Raw genomic sequence first — 21,905 nt, 5'->3', positions numbered from 1 at the left:
AAATTAACAGTGATTCATAACATTACACAAGAAAGAAATCTCGTGAAACTCATCATCATTTACAGAAAAAATCCATCACACAACGGTAGTACTTATCATGATCGCACATCGATCGTTTTTTGGGAGTTTCACGAATTGATTTTTTATTTTGAATCTAGTCAAAAAAAGGCAGCAACCATTCATACATCTGGATGTATATAAATTGCATAACGCATGACGGTGTCATGTTTTCCTAACCTAAATGTTTTTCATCGGTTTTTTGAAAATTAACTGAATCAATTCGAAATTTCCCAACTTCTAATTGCTGTTTGTACATGTATGCTTGAAGTATTGAGGTAGAAATGGGTCCAATAAGTACGTATTAAAGTTATTTGAGCGGTACAAAGGAGGTTAGTTCATCTCCTTTTTCATCAATCCCTCACGGACGTTTATTACAAAATTGTGAGACAATTGGCGGGAATTTGTAATTGTCAGTTAATGAAAAGCGTAGCCTCTGCAACAGTCGATGCAATTTATCAATCTACATCTACTCAATCTGTGCAATTTAGTCAAAGTTTCTGGTTGCCCCTCTTGATACAATATTATTTTCAGAGAGGTTCATCGTGAATATGGCCAACAATTTGATTTGTGCTGAAAGCAAAAAAAGCCGCCCTTTCACAGTCATAGTGGAGGGTAATATTGGATGCGGAAAAACGACCTTTTTGAACTATTTCAACAAATACAATAACATTTGTGTATTATCAGAACCAATTGACTTATGGAGGGACTGCAAAGGCCACAATTTACTGGTGAGTTGCATAGAAAATTATATTATATTTAAGTGTCGAATATGCTTTTCATGTTGCTAGTGTCTAAAAGGTTCTCGGGAATACACTCGTTAATGTTGACCTTTTTGTGGTTTACAGGGTCATATGTATTCAGATCCAACAAAATGGAGCTTTACTTTTCAATCTTACGTTCAATTGACCATGTTGGATCACCATGTTCGTCCTACCAAATGTCCAGTAAAATTAATGGAAAGATCTATATATAGCGCTAGGTGAGTATGAATTTCCACTGTTCGCTTGATGATTCTATTTCATATTCATCTTTGTAGGTATTGTTTTGTGGAGAAAATGAAAAGAGATGAGCTTCTCTCCAAACCCTCAGCTGCTGTGATTGACGAGTGGTTCCAATGGCTCACGAAAAACACTCCAATCAATGTTGATCTTATCGGCAAGTTTTATTTAATTATTTTCTTACCTATTACTATCGCTACTCTACACACAGCTTCATACAAGCTCTATTCGACATAGTCATTTCCTAAATTCAGTGAAATAATATGGCACATTAAAAAGTTTGAAGGATACCTTATCCTTGATCAAAATCTGTTTCTCAAATATTTTTTGAGAATGGGATGCTGAAAATAGTCTAACGTATATAATTTTCGAGGAAGGTTCTATGCATGGCTTGATTTCTTAAATATGCACTTTTGCCGTTCAAACGATGGGGTCTCACTTCGAATCTCAAATTTCAGTATATTTAAGATCATCTCCCGAAGTGGTATACGAAAGAATGATGACCAGAAATAGGACAGAGGAAAAATCTGTACCATTAGAATACCTAGAAAGCTTACATCAGCTACATGAGGAATGGCTCTATTACAAAACGTTATTTCACTGTCCGGCAAGTGTTTTGACTTTAGATGCGAATTTGGATCTTGACTCAATTGAGGAGGAATATGAAAAATTCGAACCACATATATTGCAACAAGTAGCGCTCAATTCTAATTAGACCATTTTTTATTTTACTTGGATTTTATTTATTTTTAGTTTTATTTTTATTATCACAGGTACGAAAATATTTTGAAATCATAATGGAAACTAAGAATTTTTCGATATGATCAATTGAAACATTGTTTGGTATTGATCATAGGTAAATATCAAACCCTATTCAATTGCTGTAAATATCTCTTGTTCAAACTGAAACAAGTAATATTTGTATGATAAAAAAATTTGACAATTTTTATCTTATCTTTTATTAACATTGACACGTTGATATACAGTGCGAGTCCCTAACTTGGAATAAATTCAATAAATCAAAGAAAGTTTTTTTTGTTGTTAATATGCTCGGAAAGGTCGATTAGTATTTTAAATTGCGTTTTTTTTTAATCAATAAAATGTCATCTAGCTTGTCCCAAATTAGATATATGACGTCATCAATAATTTTTTTTAATGGCAATCCAATTTTTCATGACTATTTTTAAAGCATATACCAATTTACACATGCATACCAAATATCAAATTCTCATTCCTTGTTGTTTAAGATATTTAAGAAACTTCAACTAATACAAAAATGAAGGAATCTGAAGGAACTCAATTATATAACTAATAAATATCCTCTATAATCTTCACATTTATTTTCATTTAAATTCTTGACTACAAATTATAAACGAAAGTCTTGACCATATTTCATTCATCTCTAACTCTAATTATTTCGAAGTTCATTCAGATTCCTTTATTTTCGTGTAAGTTGATGTTTGGTAGATATATTTGTAAGAATAAGGAATAAGAATTCGATATTTGGTGACTTCATAAAAAATTAGGATTGTCATTTAAAAAAATTATTGACGTGTCCGAACATATATTTACAAAAAAAAAAAACTCTTGATTTACTGAATTTATTTCAAGAAAGACTCGCCCTGTATCTTCAACATATAAGTATTATACTTTATTTACTCACATACACATATCTGAACCAAAGTAACATTTTTATGTTTTGTAAAGTTATGAATAGGCTTAAAAAAATTTGTTTAATAGATTTCAAAATATGTTTCATGCATTACACCAATGAGCACCTTTATTTCACAAATCATTGATAATTTTAGGAGAATTTTATTCGCATTAATATTAAGGATTTTGAAACTAGAACTTTATATGGATTTGGGGAATTAAAAGAGTGTTGAAATATTAACTTCATGCAGCTGGAAGAAAAATGGGGAAACTCTTTTTATGCACACATTAAGTGTCTCTTTCCTCTGAAAATTACCGAGAAATGGGTGGATATATATTAAAGATATTAATTCAGCTGGTAACAACTTCTAGCTCAGTTAGTGACATTCAACGGGCATTCCTTATGCATTTCATTGAAATTTTCTATAAAATAACTGGCATTTTACTAAAGCTGCATTCTCCTAGTAACATAGCTAAGAATTACCAAAGTTTTTCAACAGGAGTTATGAATATGTTAAAGAATTATGTATTTATTCCAAGTTAAACCTTTTTATATTGCATTTGGCCAAGAATCTATGTATAAAATAAAATGATTATACACCTCTCTTATCTAATACCTTTGTCATAATCCTTTTAGTGCGGTCCATTTTGAGATAATATTATTGATTGCATAAATAGTGGAAAGTATGAAGTATCTACTAGCGTTGTGTGGGTTTGGAACAAGGATTTTATGAGTGAAGAGTTGATTAAGATATTTTCAACAGTTTTATAGTCATTCTCAACCAGCTTATACAGAACCCTAAGAAAGTTACACACCTAAACCTTCCCCTTGAATCATTCTGTCTTATGGTGAAAACCGCATGAAAATCCGTTCAGTATTTTTTGACAGAAACCGACGTAGCCAGTCTTTGTTTTATTAATATTCCTCTGTACGACTAAGTATTATCTACTGACGTAAACATAAATTTAAAAGTCGCTATTCTCGTAAATTTCGTGGCTATCTAAGAATTTTGGGAAACTGTCTATAATGATTGTTTTGCAATAGGCTAGGAGTTTATTAGAAAAAGCAGTTATGAGAAGGACTTAATCAAAAAAAGTTTCGCAGAAAGACGAATATGTTTTTCAGGTTTCAATGAAACAAGGTTCTGATCCACTTATAATTAATTATAAGTGGAAAAGAAGATGTTTCATTGAAACTTGTATATTGAAAAATAACCAAATGGACTTCTACCAAAGTCGCAGCAATGTTTGGTTAGCTGTAGATATCGAGTCTGCAACTGCGATAATTTTGAATTTATTGGGTATTCAGACCTTTTCAAGAGCGTAACTAGTGGAGTTGCCATGACCAATGAAACAGAGAGATGTAGGAATGATTTAATTTTCACTGAGATGACTTTTTACCACAACACTTGTTTCGATCGCTATCTCGATAGCTTTTTCAGGGTGATAGCAGAACACGTGTAGTGGTAAGACCCATCAAATTGATCACCAAAAAGGTTTTCCTCAGATATTTCGAAATAGTGGAATCAAGAATAATACTGTGAGATACTGTTGATGTTAGCACGTCACAATTTTGGGAGGTATTAATGACCAAGTAATAACTAACTTGAGCTAATACTGCGAATATAATGTGGTAAGCTGTTAAATGATGGCTCTGTCTTCAGTACTCGACACTGAGCTAGTCAGGAATTCTTAAAAAATAGAAAATTTTGACTATTTTCTGAAAAGTCTTCTGCTAAAAGACGCAATCTATTAGTTAGTTTGGGCTGAACCCGTATATGTAAGGATGTAATTATCTTTGAAATTTGCAGCTCTTCGAAAAATTAAGTAATAATTATTTAGTAAAAAGTCTAAGTTTAGAACAAGGTTTGAGAAAATTACTTTATAAAAACTCAACCTTTGTTCCACCGACGTTAATACATGCCTGCATTCCTGTTATATTGAAAATAAATAAAAAGTAGCGATTGCTCCTCCTTAAATAATAGTGATGTTTACATACTGATATCGAGAACTAATAGTTGAGCTGATCCGCTCTTGTGCCTAGATAGTGGTTAATCAATGAACAGGGTGAATGTTTGAATATGGCTGGTTTGAGAAAATCAGATGCTGTTTTAACTGGATACACCAGTAAATCCTCTCCTGGGTGAGTAAAATTTGCAGGTACCTACTTAAGTATAATTAGAAACTTCGATTGAATCAATTAAATATGTGCGCAATAGTTGTTTTGTATTATTTCCTAGAATTTTAACATCGATAAATGATGCTGATCTAATATCAATTGAAGGATATTCTGTTAGGTGCTTGCATTCTTTCTTAAACTTATTCTGGGCTTTCTCTTCCAATATTGGAAACACAAAGCTTATTAGAATTTTTAATAGAAATATTTATGCGTCAAAATAATGTTGCCTTTTATAGTATTTGTATTTTTTCACATATTGGGAGAGAGAACCCATGATAAGTTTACTCTGGAAATCTTAAAACGTAAACTCCTGATGATATATCAGAGGGGGTTATAATTTTCTTTTCGTTCTTGATTCCAAAGGTTCATTGCTGGAAATAATTCACCAAAAATGTTTCGAACTCGGTGATCTCTCTACTATAAGATTCTTTTGAAAGAACGTGAACACTTTGATTAAGAATATAGAGCGCTCATTTATTTATGTTGATAATTAAATTCCGAGTAGATGTTACGATCTCTAGGATCTTTCCCGGCTTTTATTGTATCTTAGTTTATTCAAAATGAAATAAGTCTGTGGCCCTTCTACGTCTTGTGTTATTCTCCTTCAGAGGAGTTATTCGAATATTTAACTTATGTAATTTATTCAAATTGGTTAAGAAACATTTATCATCGCTTCTTGACCTTCTCTTCTGTTATCTATCTTTCATTTTTTGTTCTATTTATGCAATTCCTTCCATAGATTGAGGAACATTATTACAGTTGCACAGAAAATTTCAATATGGTCAAATCAGAAATAATTGGAGAGGGAAAGCCCGTTGGGATATTATTCTTTTTATCTTAGGATCAGTTTATATTATGTGATTTGATATATTTTCCCAATGAAAAGTTGAAAATATTCTTGGAGGATTTCTGGAATTTTCGCTTAAATACGTTCTGCTCAGATTTTCCCTTGAGATGGAAATCTCCAAATAAAAAAATGAAAATTATCGCTGTTCAATTATAGGCAGGCGAAGCCACATTTTAGAGCTAATTAAAAAAGGAAAAAAATAATTGCTGACACTTAGTACTTGTTTTGTCGGTCCTTGGCCTCTGTTTTATGATGCATAGTGCGAGTCCCCTATGCAACTTGAAATGAATTGAGTAAAGCCAAGACAGTTTTCTTGTTGTAAATATGCTCGGACAGCTCGATCAGTATTTTAAATTGCGCTCTTTTTGATGTAAGAAAATGATACACAGCTTTTCCCAAATTTGAGATATGATATCATCCATAATTTTTTCAATGGTGTAATTTTTTCAGAACTAGTCTTAAGGGGTACATCAAGTTACACATAAAAAAGACCCCAATTTAAAATACTCATCGACCAGTCCAAGCATATTTAGAACAAACATCCTTAATGTTTTTGCATTCCTTAGTTGAGATAATGAAATGCTTGATTCTAATAATTCATTTATACATTGCGGTTTCTCGTATTCAATTCTCTACAGAAAAATGCAGATAATTAGCATAATCATTATTTGTATTCCAACAATCTTCAATTATATAAATACCATTTTTATTAATTTTTTCTTATTTCTAATTTCTCTTTGAGAAAATTCTACTGAAGAATACTTGGACAGTTTTCTCAATAATTGCCATGGACATTTCTTATTCTTGCATACACTCGTAGCTTTTTCAGCCACATTTGAGTTCGAAAACGAGATAAGAGAAATAAAATATTATATTGCAAATTTCTTATGAGAATTATGAAAGTTTCAAGGATTTATTGGAGCTTATTATGTCCCATAAATCCTGCTACAAAATTGAAAGCTATAATCGACTCTGTTCGAGGTTGGAAAATTAGAAAATGACGAAAAAATTAGTTACGGATGAAGTATATTAAAGCAGAGCAAGAGTAATTTTTTTAACGATTATTTTATACACTTTGGAATGTATCGAGAAGTCGTTTCAACTATTTCTACTTCCTTCTGGAAATCTAAAACGACCGGTTCCTTTTTTACCGGAAAATTTCATTGAATCCCGATAAACAATTATTTAGAATTATTTATTGAGGTTGAATCAATTAAATCAGAGTGCATTTGTAATCCGAGATTTTATATTGTTGTTATTAATGAACGAAAAACTCAAAGGTTGTCCACACTTTCCGACCTCATTATATTTTTCACATGGCTGAAAAAACATGAAATTGTCTTGAATTTCTCAACCTTGAAGGCTGAAGGTGTGATAAATGAAGTGCCACTATTTTACTTGAAACACAATCTGTAATTACAACTAAGACATCATGTCCAACAGGTAACGTGAATTTAAGGTTCTCCATGTTGTTTTTTTTTTGTTTATAGTATTCTTTCCAATCGAGTCCATTTAAGCAAAGCAAATATGATTTCAAAAATTATAAAAGAAATGATTGGAATATTGAATTGATGTGGCCGATACTTGATGAAAATCCTTAATTGAACTTAAAACAGATTATACGATTTTCACAAAATAGCTGAACATGTGTCTTGATTTCAGAAACTCATTTTGTGAAAAACGTATACTTATCTGTGTTGAGTTCAATGATTGGAAGATACCTTAACTTCATAATAACTACATGTTATTAAATTAAAATTTTAAATAGACACAAATTTTATAATAATTCACAAAGTCGTTAGGATATTTCCTTTCAATGTTCAATATTTCAAGATATTAATCAACCTGTCCGAGCATATTTACAACAAAAAAACTGTCCTTGATTAACTGAATTCATTCCTAGTTAGAGACTGTAAGCACTGTAATTCATTGAGAAAAGGGACAAACAGGGTATGTTTCTAAACAATGAGTTATTCTTCTAAAATATACTCAAAACTAATTTCGGTTTATCTTTGTCACGTATGCATTGAAGTAAGTTTCTTCATTTGATTCATAAAATTAACGAATGGCTTTCTCGTACTAATGGATTCGTTGACGTGAGAAATCTGGAAATGGTTTTCAAATGATCATTGTGATTATTACCAAATTACTTATTAGATTTATTTAAAATGTGTATTTTTCACACATACTCACAGTATTCGTTCAGCTAGTCTCAGCGATGTTTATGGTAAACTTCGAAATGTTTGTCAAATTTTCAAGTGGACTGCAATCGTTCATAAAAAGAAGAATTCAGGCATTAAGGTAAAAACGGCAATACAAAAAAGTTGGTTTGATTTTTAGACAATTAAAAGACTTTCTTTTGTCTAAGGTTTCGTTTCGCTTTAAAAAGTATTAATTTTTTGTTTTTTGTTTTATTTTTGTTCGGGTGCTATTTTTCTTTGTTTAGTCACAATTATTATCGAGGAATTTGGTTGTTTAACGTTCTCAATTTTTCGATTCTGTTTGATTTCAGAGATGCGTCAAATTTGGCCAACAAGGTGTTTCAAATCTTAGAAGTCATTCTCTTCACTCTACTTTGGATTTTTTACATACTATATTGTACTGGTGAAAAAATTTATCAACTCTTCAATAGGACACAGCCAAGATCAGTCAAAAATGATATTGTTTTGGTGAGTAAAATAATTTTTGACATCGAATCCAATTTTCTCAAACTATCAATTCAATTCTCAGCCCAATAAGAATTTTCAGATTGCATTGGTCAACAAAGTTCTTTAATTCTTTCAGATAACAGGTACTGGGCATGGCATCGGCAGGGAATTGGCTTTAAAGTACGCTGCAGAAGGCGCAACTATTGTAGGATGGGATATAAACAAAGAAAATAACGATTGTACAATTCAACAACTAAACGAGGTATACCCCAAGAAGGCCTTTGGATATGTGTAAGTATTAGTTATACCTAATTGTCTGTATATAGGTTTCTGTATTTTAATCACAAATTTTCTCTTCCATTTTCTCGAAAGAACAATTTTTTTGGGTTCTGGAATAGCGTTTTTATAATAATATACGCGAGTTCTGTTTGTGGAAAATTTGCATATGTTATGGTGTTCATTTTTGTGAACGAAGTCTTGCAATGTAGAAAAATAGAAATCTCACTTAACATCTCCTAAATAGTTTTTGAAGATATATTTGAACGTTATATGATTTGTTTGTAATTCGTAGCTGTTAAATTATAATAAATCTTATTTGTGGCTAGCTGCTCCTCCTTTTTCTTCACTTGTTATTATTCAATTGTAGTTCTCTTGATGAAGAGATAAATAAACCACTAAAGCTGATATCCCACAAATAAGAATCATTACAATTTGAATCTTACATATAATTATTTTGAATTATTTCAAATATTGTTCAATGAAACTTTCAGTGTGGACGTAGCGGACCCAGATAGTGTGGTTAATACAGCAAAGCTTGTGGAAAAAGAAGTTGGTCAGGTGACAATCATCATCGCTAATGCTGGTATCATGCCCTGTCATCCTTTGCTGCAACACTCCAGGGAAGAAATTCGAAGGATAATGAATATAAATGTATTCCAGTTATTCTGGGTGAGTATATGGGATTTATAAATTTCATAATAAGCGAATATCGCGCGAGCAGTTTTAGGCGATATTTCATGACGAGATTTATCAGTGGGTGAAATATATGTGGTACCATTAATAAAAAACATGACCTGCTGCTCGGTAGTAGAATTCATCTTCGTCCCTTTTGAGATTTTTCAATTTTGTGAATATTGAAACCACTCCATGGCTGTTCAGAATATTTGTTGGTCTACTAAAGCATAGCATAGTAGATAGTTTATCTGGCAATCCCACAAACACCCTTTTGTTTAAATTATTCGAAAATCTGCGACCATAAAATCAATGGATCTGTAATATACTCGGAATATGTCATATAACTTTGGATACGTGTCTTTGCTTGAAGTTTTTTTTTACAATGTATCAATTCTCTTTTGATAAGTCTATTAACATTTCTTTCAAAATATTTTTCAGCTTATGGAAGCATTCCTACCCACTATGCTGCGGAATAATCGTGGCCATATTGTTGTATTGTCTTCCGTAGCTGGTTTGGCTGGATTCCCCAATTTAGTTCCGTACTGCGCGTCGAAATTCGCCGTTCGTGGATTAATGGAAAGTTTACATGAGGAACTGAGACTCAATCGCAGCAACCAAATCAATTTCACCACCATTTATCCATTTATGGTGGATACAGGCCTTTGTAAGCATCCCAGGGTAAAGTTCAACACACTTATGAAGATGCTGAAGCCTGAAAGGGTGGCTTATGAGATCATGATGGCTCAGAGGACGAACGTGAATGAACTCTCTGTACCAAGTTATCTTCTAACGCTCCAAAGTATCTTAAGGTTTGTTCCACCACATTCGTACTACTGAGGTTGTTAGTCCTATTTAGAATCAAGCATAAAAAATTAGAGTTTGACGAACTATAAAAACACGATTTAATGTTAATTTGAACTTTAATTTAAGAATAAGTTTTTTCTCGTATTTCTGTATGATATGATCTAGGTAATAACTCATGATTTCGTGATTTTTTTCAGACTTTTGCCCCAGAAAGCAGTATTCAGATTCGTGGATTTTTTGGACTCTGGATTAGAATCTGATCTTCAAAAAAATGCCAGTGATTGAAGCAAACATTGTTACTCAGTGGATTTGATTGTTTTATTTGTTTTAATAAATTTTCATTAAATGAGTCTATTGAATGAAAAAAACTCCAGCCTAGAATAATAACGCAGTTAATTGGCTTCTAATCAGTCTGCAGTGCCAGCCGAAGAGATAAAAACGAAGTGTCACAATTTCACTAATCCTATAACTGAAACTTGTTATAAAATCTATTTTCTGAAGAATACTTCGTTTCCTTTTAAATAACTATCCTTAAGTAACGCACTATTCCATTTATATGACAGCCAATATATTTGCTTGATGAAACAGGATAATAAATGCTATTACATATTAAAATTACAGTGTAGTGTGCTGATCATTTCGGTAATGGTAATGGAGAATCGAAAAAATACCACATGGTTAAATTCGATAAATACTGTAGGGTAGATCTATTTTATAGTTCGTAAATTAAAATTCCAGTATAGCAGCGATATGTAGATAGGCACGCCATCTGGGATCTGACAATGAAAATTCTATGGCAGCCGTGCAGATTCCTTTTCAATTTCGCTACCCACCTAGTTTAGTTCAATAAACACCTGATAGATGGCGCCACCCATCTACATAATACTCACTGTCCGACTCCTCCAGCCTTTAAGTATAACACTTTTCAGTGAAAATTTCAATTGGGCCCCGTGCGCGGCCATGGACGGATCTTGGAGCGGTGGTAAGTTGATAGCGGTAAGTCCTCGAAGACAGCTACTCCGTAGCTGCCTTGGGGCACGCAGTCTTCCCCTTCGAGGTTAAGTATACCTAGTAACTTGACCTTTGAAGTGGAATAGTCGGCTTCTGCGCTTACGACGCGCATGTCAATTAATGACAGATTGAATAAATAAAGTTGCCGCCATATTTGTCCTAACGTCATTACGTCACGTGGTCGATTCGGTTGGATTACTTTTCGAACGGCCCCCGTATATTCTGAACAAAAATATTTTTGCTTGCCCCCGTATAAATTTGGAAAAATACTTTTTGGACGACCCCCGTATAAATTACGGTCGAAATACTTTTTTGGTTGCCCCCGTATATTCCGTCCCGATTTCGACCGGCTCCGAGAGAGCGACGGCAGCGCCACATTTTCAGTTCATTTTGACCGAATTTTGCGGCAAAACGCTGAACTAACGGCAAAATCGCCTACTAATTCTGACCCCACAGGATTTCGCTGGCATTTCATGGGCATATGCATGGGAATTTTATGAAGGAAATTTTTACTCTGAAAATTTTTTTTTTGCTTTCACTTCACGTGGGGTATTCCGAATAGTCTCAAATCAAAATATTTCCTCGTTTTTTCCAGAAATTTCCCAGTTCTTCGGGATTCAGTGGGATTTCATAGGCAATTTTATGAAGGAATTTTTTTTACTCCGATAGTTTTTTTTTACTCCCACATCACAATCCTTCAGTAGGATTAGGGCTATTTTATTGAGGAAATTTTTACCCTTCCCTTCCGTGGGGGCTTTAAATAGGAACTGAATATATTCTTTCAATTTATGCATGCACAGTTTAAGGGTGAGGACATTGAAAAAAAGGAAAAATTGAGGTAATAATTTGATTCAACCCCCCACGTGAAATGAAAGGGGTCAAGAAAAATATTTAAAGAATATATTTCAGCTCTATTTGAAAAACCCCACGTGAAGGGAACAATATCATCCGGGTAAATTTTCTTTAAAATTCCATGGGCTACTGAATCCCGGAGAAAGAAGTATGGAAAAAATTAGATTTCACCATATTTGAAAACAACTTCACTGGGGGGTGAGTAAAAAAAAACTATCGGAGAAAAAAAAATTCCTTCATGAAATCCCACTGAATCCCGAAGAACTGGGAAATTTCTAGAAAAAACGAGGAAATAATTTGATTTGAGACTATTCGTAATGGTTATTCCGTGAAGTGAAAGCACAAAAAAAACTTATCAGAGTAAAAACTTCCTTCATAAAATTCCCATGCATATATATGCCCATGCCAGCGAAATCCTGTGGGGTCAGAATTAGTAGGCGATTTAGCCGTTAGTTCAGCACTTTGCCGCAAATTGTGGTCAAAATGAACTGAAAATGTGGCGCTGCCGTCGCTCTCTCGGAGCCGGTCGAAATCGGGACGGAATATACGGGGGCAACCAAAAAAGTATTTCGACCGTAATTTATACGGGGGTCGTCCAAAAAGTATTTTTTCCAAATTTATACGGGGGCAAGCAAAAAAATAATTTCGTTCAGAATATACGGGGGCCGTTCGAGGATTGACCAAACTAAACCGCCCACGTGACGCATTAAAACAAATATGGCGGAGAATTATTTTCATTAATTTTTCTGTCAGCAATCGTGCGCATCGTAAGCGTAGAAGTCGACTATCCCACTCCTATGTTCAAAGCCACAGAGTGAGAGTTCGACCAAGAAGTCGAAGACTGCGTGCCCCAAGACAGCTACGGAGTAGCCATCTTCGAGGACTTACCGCTAACAACTTACCACCGCTCCAAGATCCGTCCGTGGCCGCGCACGGGGCCCATTTGGAAATCACATCGAAAAGTGTTATACTTAAAGGCTGGAGAAGTCGGACGGTGAGTATTATGTAGACGGGTGGCGCCACCTATCAGGTGTTTATTGAACTAAATTAGATGGGTAGCAAAATTGAAAAGGAATCTGCACGGCTGCCATAGAATTTTCATTGTTAGATCGTAGATGGCGCGCCAATCTACATATCATTTCTATATTGGAATTTTTATTTCTCCAAACTCAAAGAAATGGTAGGAGATTTCAACGTTAGATCAGCGTTTTACCTCAGAATACGGTCGTGAAAATAATCACTTGAAATCTAGTAAATTGCCAAGCAATTATTGAATTAACAGGGTGAAGTATGAGAACCGGAAATGGCTAGAGTGAGTTAGGATAAATCAATAGAGCCATTAGCTTTACAAAATTTTACTTGGTTATAAAATAGTTTCATAAACTATATATGCTATGTAACATTAGTCATAAATACATACAAATAATAAAATATTGCACATATGATATGTTGGGAATGCTAGCAGTTTGGATCCCCTGAAGAAGATACAGTAGATGGTGTAGCAGTGCCTGAACTGAACTTAGAATCTCCATCGCATATGTACTTGCCAGAAACAAATCTACGTTTGACTAGAGAAAGCCTGTATCCAGAACCTATTAATTGAAAATCTATTCCGGATAGGGTGGTACCTTCACAGTTGAATGCAGCTGAAATTGTCGAAGGAGCTGCAGGTCCACCGTCCAGATCAACTCGGGCTAATATGGATCCAACACCATGATTTTCAGAATGCTGGGAAAGTTCAGTGAATCTCCAGACGAGCCTATTCCTATCTGGGGACCTGAAACATAGACATTTTTGTGAAATACAATTAATTATTCTTTCACACAATCTTTCACAGTGCAAAAGCAAACCCTGAAATTGAGTTTGGGTTGAATAAAAGGTATTTTACCACTGTGCAGTTGGTTTTGACTGAAAACTCTTCAATCCACTCTCGATTGGGACAGCCACAGTTACATTCAGTAATGGGCTTGGTGAGGCCATGGCATGCGAATTATATTTGTAATCAACCTTTAAATCTGTGTGGGCATTTGTACACTTCCAATAAGCCACCAATTGGAAAGGACACGAAGTTGCTCCTGAATTGGGCTTGATCTGAAATTCGAAAGAACACCTTGCAAAAAAAGTTGAATTCGAATAATCAACTTATAATTTTAAACTTTTTCTTCATAAATAAAAACTAGGAAAAGAAACCAGATTTTTTTTGGGGTCATTAAATTGAAATTTTTCACTAGTTTCATACTATTTGGTAAACTGTTCAACGGAAAACCTACCTGATACTTCAGAATATCTACATTGAAGTAAGATGCGCTAGGGTTCTGCTCTGACTGCTTTTTCAAAAGGGTGCTAAGGGCACTCATGTTGAATTCTATAACTATCTGATCAGATGAAGATTGTCCACTTTCACTGGAACAGAGTTCAATGAAGGACATGATCGACATACAGTTCACAATACTCACGTAGAAACTAATTGTTTATTAGGCAATATGTTTATTAATTTCTGAGTATTCTTAACGTGAAACATTAACTTAGCAGGATTTGGATTATGTGCTAATATAGTAACTATTCCTGCAGGAAACGACAACATCATTTCACCAGACATTTTGACTTGACATCTGCAAAAAGAAAAACGATAAAACCTCATATGAACCACAAGGATTAATTCCTATAATTCGCTTAGAAAGAATAATACAATCGAAGAAAATTAATCATAATGGTTTATAAATGATTACCTTGTCTCATCAGCACCTCTGAAATACGAATGAACCATTTCGTGAAAAGCAACAGCCAACGGTATGGTATCGGCCATACCAATAGTAAGAGGTGACGGTCCTCTAGAAGCACCAACTGGAACGCAGGCCGTTCGAAATTCTAAGCTATTTATGCTATCAGTTCTACTTATGGTATTCTGAGACACCAAATTTTTGGAAGGATCAGAACGACGTGAAGGCGGCCGTGGAATTGACATATAGCCTGAGGTAGGAGTAGACGTTTGTCGATTAGTCTTATTCGAACTTCCAGCTTCGTTATCTTCACTGAATAAATCACCTAAATCTAGAAATGGGATGTCAATTGAATATGTTGAAATAACTGATGAATCTGGAAATGACTAACCTGCGTATTTCGACGAGACAGATAAAGTAGGCGAGTTTAAGGCCAACTGTGAAGGGCTCTGCAACGGAGCATAGGGATGAGAACTAACTGGAGTGGAAGCATTGGAAGCAGTGGGACTCTGAACGAAATTTAATCCTAATAGGTCGCTACTAGGCTTTCCTATTTGCTGAGAAACCGACTGTGACCTCTTTATCATCAGATCTTGATTTTCCAGATTCGAACCCCTCCTACCGAACGAACTACCAACAGGGGAAAGGTACAAATTTTCAACGGTGGCTCTCAATTCATCAACAGATGCCGACATAGGGGCTGCACCATTATGATTCAATGGTTTAATTTCGACGTGTATCTTACGCTCTCTTTCGTCATCTGAATCGGAATCTGACGATGAATAGAAACTACCCTTTTCACTATTCCAGTTATGACTCGGGTTCGGTCTGATCACATAACCCTCTTCGTCAAGCTCAGGTGCGCTTGGTTCACTGGTTGTCGTTACAGGAGGACTGGCCTCATCCTTCTCTTCCCTGAAACAATCCGTGCAATGGAAATTATTCCATTCATTAGAATGGGAATTATTCGGAGAATGCTTACATATCTGACTTTTCGTCTTTGTTACTTTGGTTATCGGTTCCATCTTTAGATTTCTTTTTTGACTTCTTCTGTTTAGCTTTGTCCCTTCTGCTCCTCAGAAACCCTAAAAATTATTAGCATATTAAAATGTAATACATCACAACTGACCAATGAATTCATCATTTTCTTTTGTTATATCAAATTTGCAGTTCACAGAAAATTTAGAATTCCTACAATTTGGATTAGAAATTTTCTTCTGATTCCATAGGAATATGAGTATTCTCAAATGTTATTATGAACCAATAAGAAATGTTATCTTCGTAGCTGTTGGAAATAGTATCTCGAGATTGTTCAATACAATAAAATTCAAAAAAACCACCAGCAACCTCTTACTAAGCACCAAATCTGGTCTTCTAATTAATTGTTACAACTCGGATATCTAAAACTAGAAATTTTCAACCAAAGCATAAACAGGAGTCTAGTCATCACTCAATTGACAGTTAATAAACTCTGTAAACATGAAACACTGGAATAAAAAACAGAATTAGATGAGTTTTTCGTATGTGATACATTTAAATAATGAAGAATTCGCGGTGTATATACCACTGACAACTAATGAATTCTTCATCATTTATGGCCGTATGCACCGTTTCGTCAAAGAATACAAACTGATGATACTGCTTGGCTTCATTGAACATTCTTTAACCACGTTCAAGAAAAGAATTTCCATGAAATAAGAGGCGATTTCGTTAATGCATATCAGGGATATAATGTCACATGACAAGGGACCAATCGGAACAGTTTTTATTGGTCCATTGTCACGTGACTCCATATCCCAGGTATGGCTGATATGCCTTAACGAAATCGCTTTTAATTTAATAGAAATTCTATATTTGAACTTTGATTAAGAATTTAAACTTTGATCAATAAAACTTGCACATACGGCGATGAAAATATTATGAGGAAAAATGAAGTGTATATATACAAAAGCAACTAAAGCATAGTTTTGATGGAAGAGATAGTATAGTGAAGACAGCGTGCAGGGGTACGTGATTGTCTGCAAGTTTCGGAAAATCGACTTAATGTCTGCAAACTATTGGGTATTCAGCTCGAGCCAGAGTTCAAGGTGTCATGCATATTAAAGCTCCTTTTATGCATCCTATTGCGCAAAACGTTATTATACATAGCCGAGAAAAAAATCATGTAGTAATTGTTCAATTAACGAAATAGAAACAGTGGATCTTGTATATATTTGAGAGGGGTTAGTGAGTGGGAAAAGGTACAAGAAGGATTAGGCAATTCTGTGGATTACTAATCATTTCAACACAAATATTGAAAGAACAATGGCTGTAACAGCCATTCCAATCAAATTTCACGAGAAATGACTGAAAATCGTTAAACAGAGTAAAAACTAATGCACAAAATTAATATCTTCGGTATTTACTGTTTTTCAGAAAAACGCTCAAACAAGTCAAGGTGCAACTTTTCATGAATTGCGTATTTGTGAGGGTAGTTGAGTTTTTTCAAATAAAGAAAAAGATTTTTGTAATCACCGAACCTAGAAGGCTTTGATCGCTATACAGGGTATTCTTAAAGGCGAGTCTGTTTATTGAATAGAAGGTGGAACTCATCAAAATAAAGCGTTTCACCAAAACTTACCTTGACAAAACTTTTTTTCAAAGTTGTCACCACAGTAAAAATTCGGTAGTAATAATAGCTATTTGTCTCATTCAACTTAAAATTCAATGGAATTCAACATTAAGGATGGTAGTAAAAGCGATTTTGGGAGAAATGATTCATTCTGATTAGTTCTACCTTCTGCCACAAAAAAGAGCTGTGAAAACGCCCTGTACCTAGCCCTATATAAAAATCTTGAAGGATACTACAATAGACAACATTATAAATAAGGATGCAACTAGGTCTAGGCTGGCTTATAGGCTGATCAATATTGTTTATCAACGATTCGAAATTTACACACAAAAAAACCAAACTTTTGTAAGAAGTTCTACGAAGACTGCCTCAATGGAAAATAATCATGAAATGAAGAGAACTACAAAGGACAGAGGTGCATAAAAGGAGCGTTAAAGAGTACGCATGGTTCTTCATCCTGAATGAAGGGAAACAGAATTTCTTCACATCACATTAATCGAAAGTGAATTAATTTACATTTAGATCCTCTATGAAGATGACGCGTCAACTGTTGGTCTCCCTCGGGTGTTGTAGGGCTTGAAGGCGCACTGCATGCCCCTGCTCGGCTCTCGCGTGAACCTGTAAATGGCCCCATTTCGGTTTAAGTGCTTTGATGATGATTGAAGTACCTAAAAAAATGTTGCACCAGTTGCGATGGTCTGGGTAACCAAGCCAAACGTTACATATGCTTCGACAAGACAAACGCAATTTCACTCTTTTGCTGTGAAAATATAGGAAAAACACTAAATTCGATTCTCAAATAATTATGTTTTTGGCACACACGATTCCTAACCTAACTAAATTCGTTCGAAAAATCTCCATACCTGACGCTCAGAAAATTTCTAAAAAGAGACACGATAAATTAATAAAAACTTATAAAAATTCTGAATAAAATCAATGGGCTGTGTCACGCTTCAGATGAGCACCAACATACAAGATCTGACATCGACAGATTCAAAATTGCGAACTGTAGCGTGCCCTAAACAATTTTTCTTGAAAAATGCGAATAACTCAAAAACTGTTTTCTACCAAAATCAATAGGCTTCTTAACACTGAGAGTCTGCTTAGTCCTGTTGATATTCAGCTAGATACTTTTAAAATTGCGACCTGTAGCGTGTCTACAATAAATTACACACACACATACTTTTTTTTCCGAAAATTTTCTTTAGCAAGACGCATTGAAGCTTGTGGGTGGGCTTGTGATTGAGCTGTCATTGAACTTTGCTAGGCCTTACCAGCTGCAAGCAACAAACAAGTTTTGAGTGACCAAAAAATGTCAATTCTCCCCAACATTCATGATAATATACCAAATGACATTGAAATACCAAGTAATAGTTGGAATATTTCAATTAGAAGTATGCCTGGACATGCTGATGAGTGCATAAAGCATGGCCGATCAATTTTGATTGTGAAATATTGCAACTATTTCCTCTTTCTAATTCCACTTGGTATATATAGGTATTCAGCTCATGATCATCAAATTTTTAAACCGTTGATTATTAGGCATGCCTTTTACCGGGATTAACCCAAGCACCTGGTGCAACATAAACTTGCGACGTACCCTGAGAATTGGACATGAAGAGATTAAGAAGGGAGGTTGTTCGACGGGATGGTTTCACATTACTTGGAACACCTTGGTCATTATTACCATTACCTTCACGCTTCGTTCTTGTTTTGGTGTTATCTACTTCCTGCGTTGGCGAAGTCACTGGCAAAACTGATTCTTCAAGATTTAAAAGCCCTGAAATATACCATGGACTGTTATTTGAATGTTTTTGTGGATCTAAGCATATTTCAATTTTCTTGATCCATTGGTTTCTATTTCAGCTACCTGGATTCGTTCAAGGGTTGTTTTTTCAATATGGGAAATGAAAATAATTGAACATTGGTAACCAACAGTGAAAACTGTTTTATACAAATGATTTTCTTAAGCAACCTGATGGAATTCTCATGCCGGACAAATCTTGATAGACCAAGAAGAAAGATTTTTTAATTATTATAGCCATGATGGAATAGAACAATAGAACAGCTGAGGTTGAACTATCAGCATCAATTTGATCAACTGCATAAGTGATAACTGAAAAAAAGTGTGTCGAAAGTGTTAATTTTTGAAATTATTTACTTAGCCGAAACATCAATTTTGCTAAGAGGTGATTGAATAATTTTATTGTTAGAGGGTACACAATTTCATTTTTGTCAGTCCTAAATCCATTGTAAGACTGGTAAAGAAAAAGATATTTTTGACACTTCAACTGACAATTTGAAATTTTCCCTCTATAATTATCAAATGTAAAATGTGAAAAATGACTGCTACAACAGGAATCTCACCTGGCCTTTCCAAGCCTGTGGATTTATCCCTCACAAACTGTTCTAACAGTTGATCTACAGTCAATTCGACACACTGCTGCCTGAACTCAGCATGAACTTTTCCCATTTCCTCGTGGTTCCAATCGATAACTTCCACATACGAATTCAAGAACTCCTTCATGTGAACTAGATGCGCAACCTCTAATTCCTGAAAATTCTTACAAGTGACACACATTTTTTTCTCGAATTCCTCCTTAGTTGCAGTATATTTCTCTATGTAATTCTTATGATCTTCCTGAGTTTTTTTTAATTTTTGTTCTGCTTTCTCAATTTCTTTGGGTGATGCGTTTTCTTTACGCAGCTTCTCCAGTTCCAGTCCTCTCTGATTCAAACTTTCCTTCGATTTTTGTACTGCGAGTGTGATGGCTTGCATTGCCTGAGCTTTCCTTAGTGTACCTTCTTCCTCTTCCTTAACCTATAGCGAATACTGTTAACTCATCACAGTTAATTAGAGAAACCTTCAACTCATTACCGTTTTATGTTTTTTCTGCAAGTCGTCAGCATATTTAGAAACTTCTTTCACTAAATCAGAAACTTTCTGCACCATTTGCATGTGGAGAGATGACAGTTTTTCCGCAGAATTTTTCAGTACTTGCCATATTGGAGCGAATGTACCATGAGCACAACAACTTCCTGCTTGTTTTGCTAACTTTGCCAACAACTTGGAATTATTTTCTTCAATATTGGATCTATAAAATGTCTGGCTTCAAATGGCTTTCAAAGATTTGTTACAAAACATCAATTCTTACTACTCAATGTTATGGCATCCCTGAATCTCGATATTCGATATTTCATTAAATTTGTATAAGAACATTCAACATCAGTATGAATTTAAACGAACATTCAACCAAATATCCAGTGAAAAGTGTTGCATTGGTAGGCCAATTTCAATATATTATTTAATCTTCATACCGTGTACATATATGATAAAACAGAAATGCACTTCAATGTACGTGATTCCTAGCAGAACTTTTGTACAATCAAGATTTGTATATCGGGTCAATGTGACGATCACAATTGGAATGATTAATTGTGTAAGTATGGTTCAATAACTTGCATTTATTGCATATATCCCAAGCGAAATTACATTCGTAGACAATGAAAAAAGCCATAACAACAGTTCAACCAACTTCATAGCATTTAATGATAGTTTAAACTATACATAATGAGTTTAATTTATGAATTGGCAGTTAAATAGGATATGTCTAGAGTCATAAACATGAAAGGAATCTGACTTACCTCTCTCTGAGAAATTCGGAAAACTCTTTACTTGCTTGAAAACCATATTTCATGTTATGGTACAAAACGTCGAAACCGTTGTTTTTCTCTCCCTAAAATTCGAAAATTATATGAATTTTTCCTTCTGACAAGGAAAATTTATTTAGGAAATAATGGGATGAAGGACTTACCCAGAAATAGTCATTGAAGTTTACAGTCATTTTGGATATTGAAATAGTATAAATTCAACTTATTAAAAAAAGGGCAGATCTAGGATTACACTAAGGTAAACAAGTTTTGTGTACCCATGTTATTGTAAATTGTGACAGCAACGTCCCAAATTGAACTCTAATGTTCAACGAATAAATTAAGGCAATTTTCAATACTCAATAGTTTTAGAAAACGAACTGATAATAACATACAACAAACTTATAACGTCCTTAACTTTTTTATTAATTGAACGATTCTTTTTATTGCATTCAACTCAACATATAGGGGGCGGATAAGCGCAAGCGGTTGATTTCCAAATTATTTGTCATAGGAGCTAACTTCACTCGCTAATTATTTGGAGGCTACCTTCATTTCATCGCGTTGGAATTGAAACGGGGGAAAATATCTAATTTTCACATTTGGTGATTCAATCTCATATAATTATTGAAATAGTAGAAATAGTAGAACAACTACAGCAACTATCGTTTCATTTTCTGCTGTTGAGAACACAAATTATCATTTTCTTCTATGATATCAGTTTGAATTTTTCCCGCCTTATTTTTGAATTGTGACTCGGAAAATTTGAATCAAAATCGCTTTTAAAAGTTTCAAATATAGGAGCAAACAGAGAGTAAGACATAAAAACTCGAACAGTTTTAATATATTTTACTGCACAATTAGTTTGAAAGTGAACAAATCTATCTATACATAAGATTCTTTATAGTAGAGCATTC

The 21,905-nt window shown here is 34.3% G+C and overlaps 3 protein-coding genes across 6 annotated transcripts; 2 read left to right on the top strand and 1 right to left on the bottom strand.

Annotated features, from left to right (window-relative positions):
- The first annotated feature begins 197 nt into the window (after positions 1–197).
- LOC123321861 (deoxynucleoside kinase) lies at positions 198–1,789 on the top strand. 2 transcript variants are annotated; one of them, XM_044909642.1, is made up of 5 exons: positions 198–354; positions 592–788; positions 906–1,039; positions 1,097–1,215; positions 1,517–1,789. In XM_044909642.1, exons 1-5 carry the CDS (start codon positions 342–344, stop codon positions 1,771–1,773), a joined length of 720 nt encoding a protein of 239 aa, XP_044765577.1. In that variant the 5' UTR covers positions 198–341; the 3' UTR covers positions 1,774–1,789. The 2 variants fall into 2 exon arrangements, with proteins under 2 accessions (XP_044765577.1, XP_044765578.1); XM_044909643.1 differs by having other exon boundaries at positions 240–389.
- Positions 1,790–4,690: 2,901 nt separating this feature from the next.
- Positions 4,691–10,493, top strand: LOC123321899 (17-beta-hydroxysteroid dehydrogenase 13-like). Of its 3 annotated transcripts, none has more exons than XM_044909686.1 (6): positions 4,691–4,854; positions 8,250–8,406; positions 8,522–8,676; positions 9,156–9,333; positions 9,778–10,148; positions 10,341–10,493. In XM_044909686.1, the coding sequence occupies exons 1-6, from the start codon at positions 4,793–4,795 to the stop codon at positions 10,426–10,428; spliced, it is 1,011 nt and encodes a 336-aa protein (XP_044765621.1). In that variant the 5' UTR covers positions 4,691–4,792; the 3' UTR covers positions 10,429–10,493. The 3 variants fall into 3 exon arrangements, with proteins under 3 accessions (XP_044765621.1, XP_044765622.1, XP_044765620.1); XM_044909687.1 differs by lacking the exon at positions 4,691–4,854 and adding an exon at positions 7,039–7,180; XM_044909685.1 differs by lacking the exon at positions 4,691–4,854 and adding an exon at positions 7,627–8,038.
- A 2,852-nt stretch (positions 10,494–13,345) lies between these two features.
- On the bottom strand, positions 13,346–21,482 carry LOC123321509 (F-BAR domain only protein 2). The gene is made up of 13 exons (XM_044909156.1): positions 21,153–21,482; positions 20,983–21,074; positions 20,216–20,432; positions 19,705–20,158; positions 18,938–19,117; positions 17,854–17,955; positions 15,709–15,811; positions 15,118–15,641; positions 14,736–15,057; positions 14,463–14,618; positions 14,277–14,409; positions 13,895–14,097; positions 13,346–13,783 (listed from the first exon to the last, which is right to left on the bottom strand). The coding sequence occupies exons 1-13, from the start codon at positions 21,180–21,182 to the stop codon at positions 13,465–13,467; spliced, it is 2,835 nt and encodes a 944-aa protein (XP_044765091.1). The 5' UTR covers positions 21,183–21,482; the 3' UTR covers positions 13,346–13,464.
- Positions 21,483–21,905: the final 423 nt, after the last annotated feature.

This window comes from Coccinella septempunctata, chromosome X (assembly GCF_907165205.1).
Source record: "Coccinella septempunctata chromosome X, icCocSept1.1, whole genome shotgun sequence".
Taxonomy (NCBI): Eukaryota; Metazoa; Arthropoda; class Insecta; order Coleoptera; family Coccinellidae; genus Coccinella; species Coccinella septempunctata.
The sequence above is the reverse complement of the archived record's forward strand: the minus strand, read 5'-3'. Positions and strand labels throughout refer to the sequence as shown.

Bases quoted from the DNA above. Each gene is read 5' to 3' on its own strand.
- LOC123321899 (XM_044909685.1), top strand. From the start codon at position 7,956: ATGTTTATGGTAAACTTCGAAATGTTTGTCAAATTTTCAAGTGGACTG. The intron at 8,039-8,249 runs GTAAAAACGGCA...GTTTGATTTCAG, and splicing joins AGAAGAATTCAGGCATTAAG to AGATGCGTCAAATTTGGCCA. The intron at 10,149-10,340 runs GTTTGTTCCACC...GATTTTTTTCAG, and splicing joins ACGCTCCAAAGTATCTTAAG to ACTTTTGCCCCAGAAAGCAG.
- LOC123321861 (XM_044909642.1), top strand. The intron at 1,040-1,096 runs GTGAGTATGAAT...TCATCTTTGTAG, and splicing joins AGATCTATATATAGCGCTAG to GTATTGTTTTGTGGAGAAAA. The intron at 1,216-1,516 runs GCAAGTTTTATT...CTCAAATTTCAG, and splicing joins AATCAATGTTGATCTTATCG to TATATTTAAGATCATCTCCC.
- LOC123321509 (XM_044909156.1), bottom strand. From the start codon at position 21,182: ATGACTGTAAACTTCAATGACTATTTCTGG. The intron at 17,956-18,937 runs GTACGTCGCAAG...GGCCATTTACAG, and splicing joins CTTCATGTCCAATTCTCAGG to GTTCACGCGAGAGCCGAGCA. The intron at 15,058-15,117 runs GTTAGTCATTTC...TCCCATTTCTAG, and splicing joins TGTCTCGTCGAAATACGCAG to ATTTAGGTGATTTATTCAGT.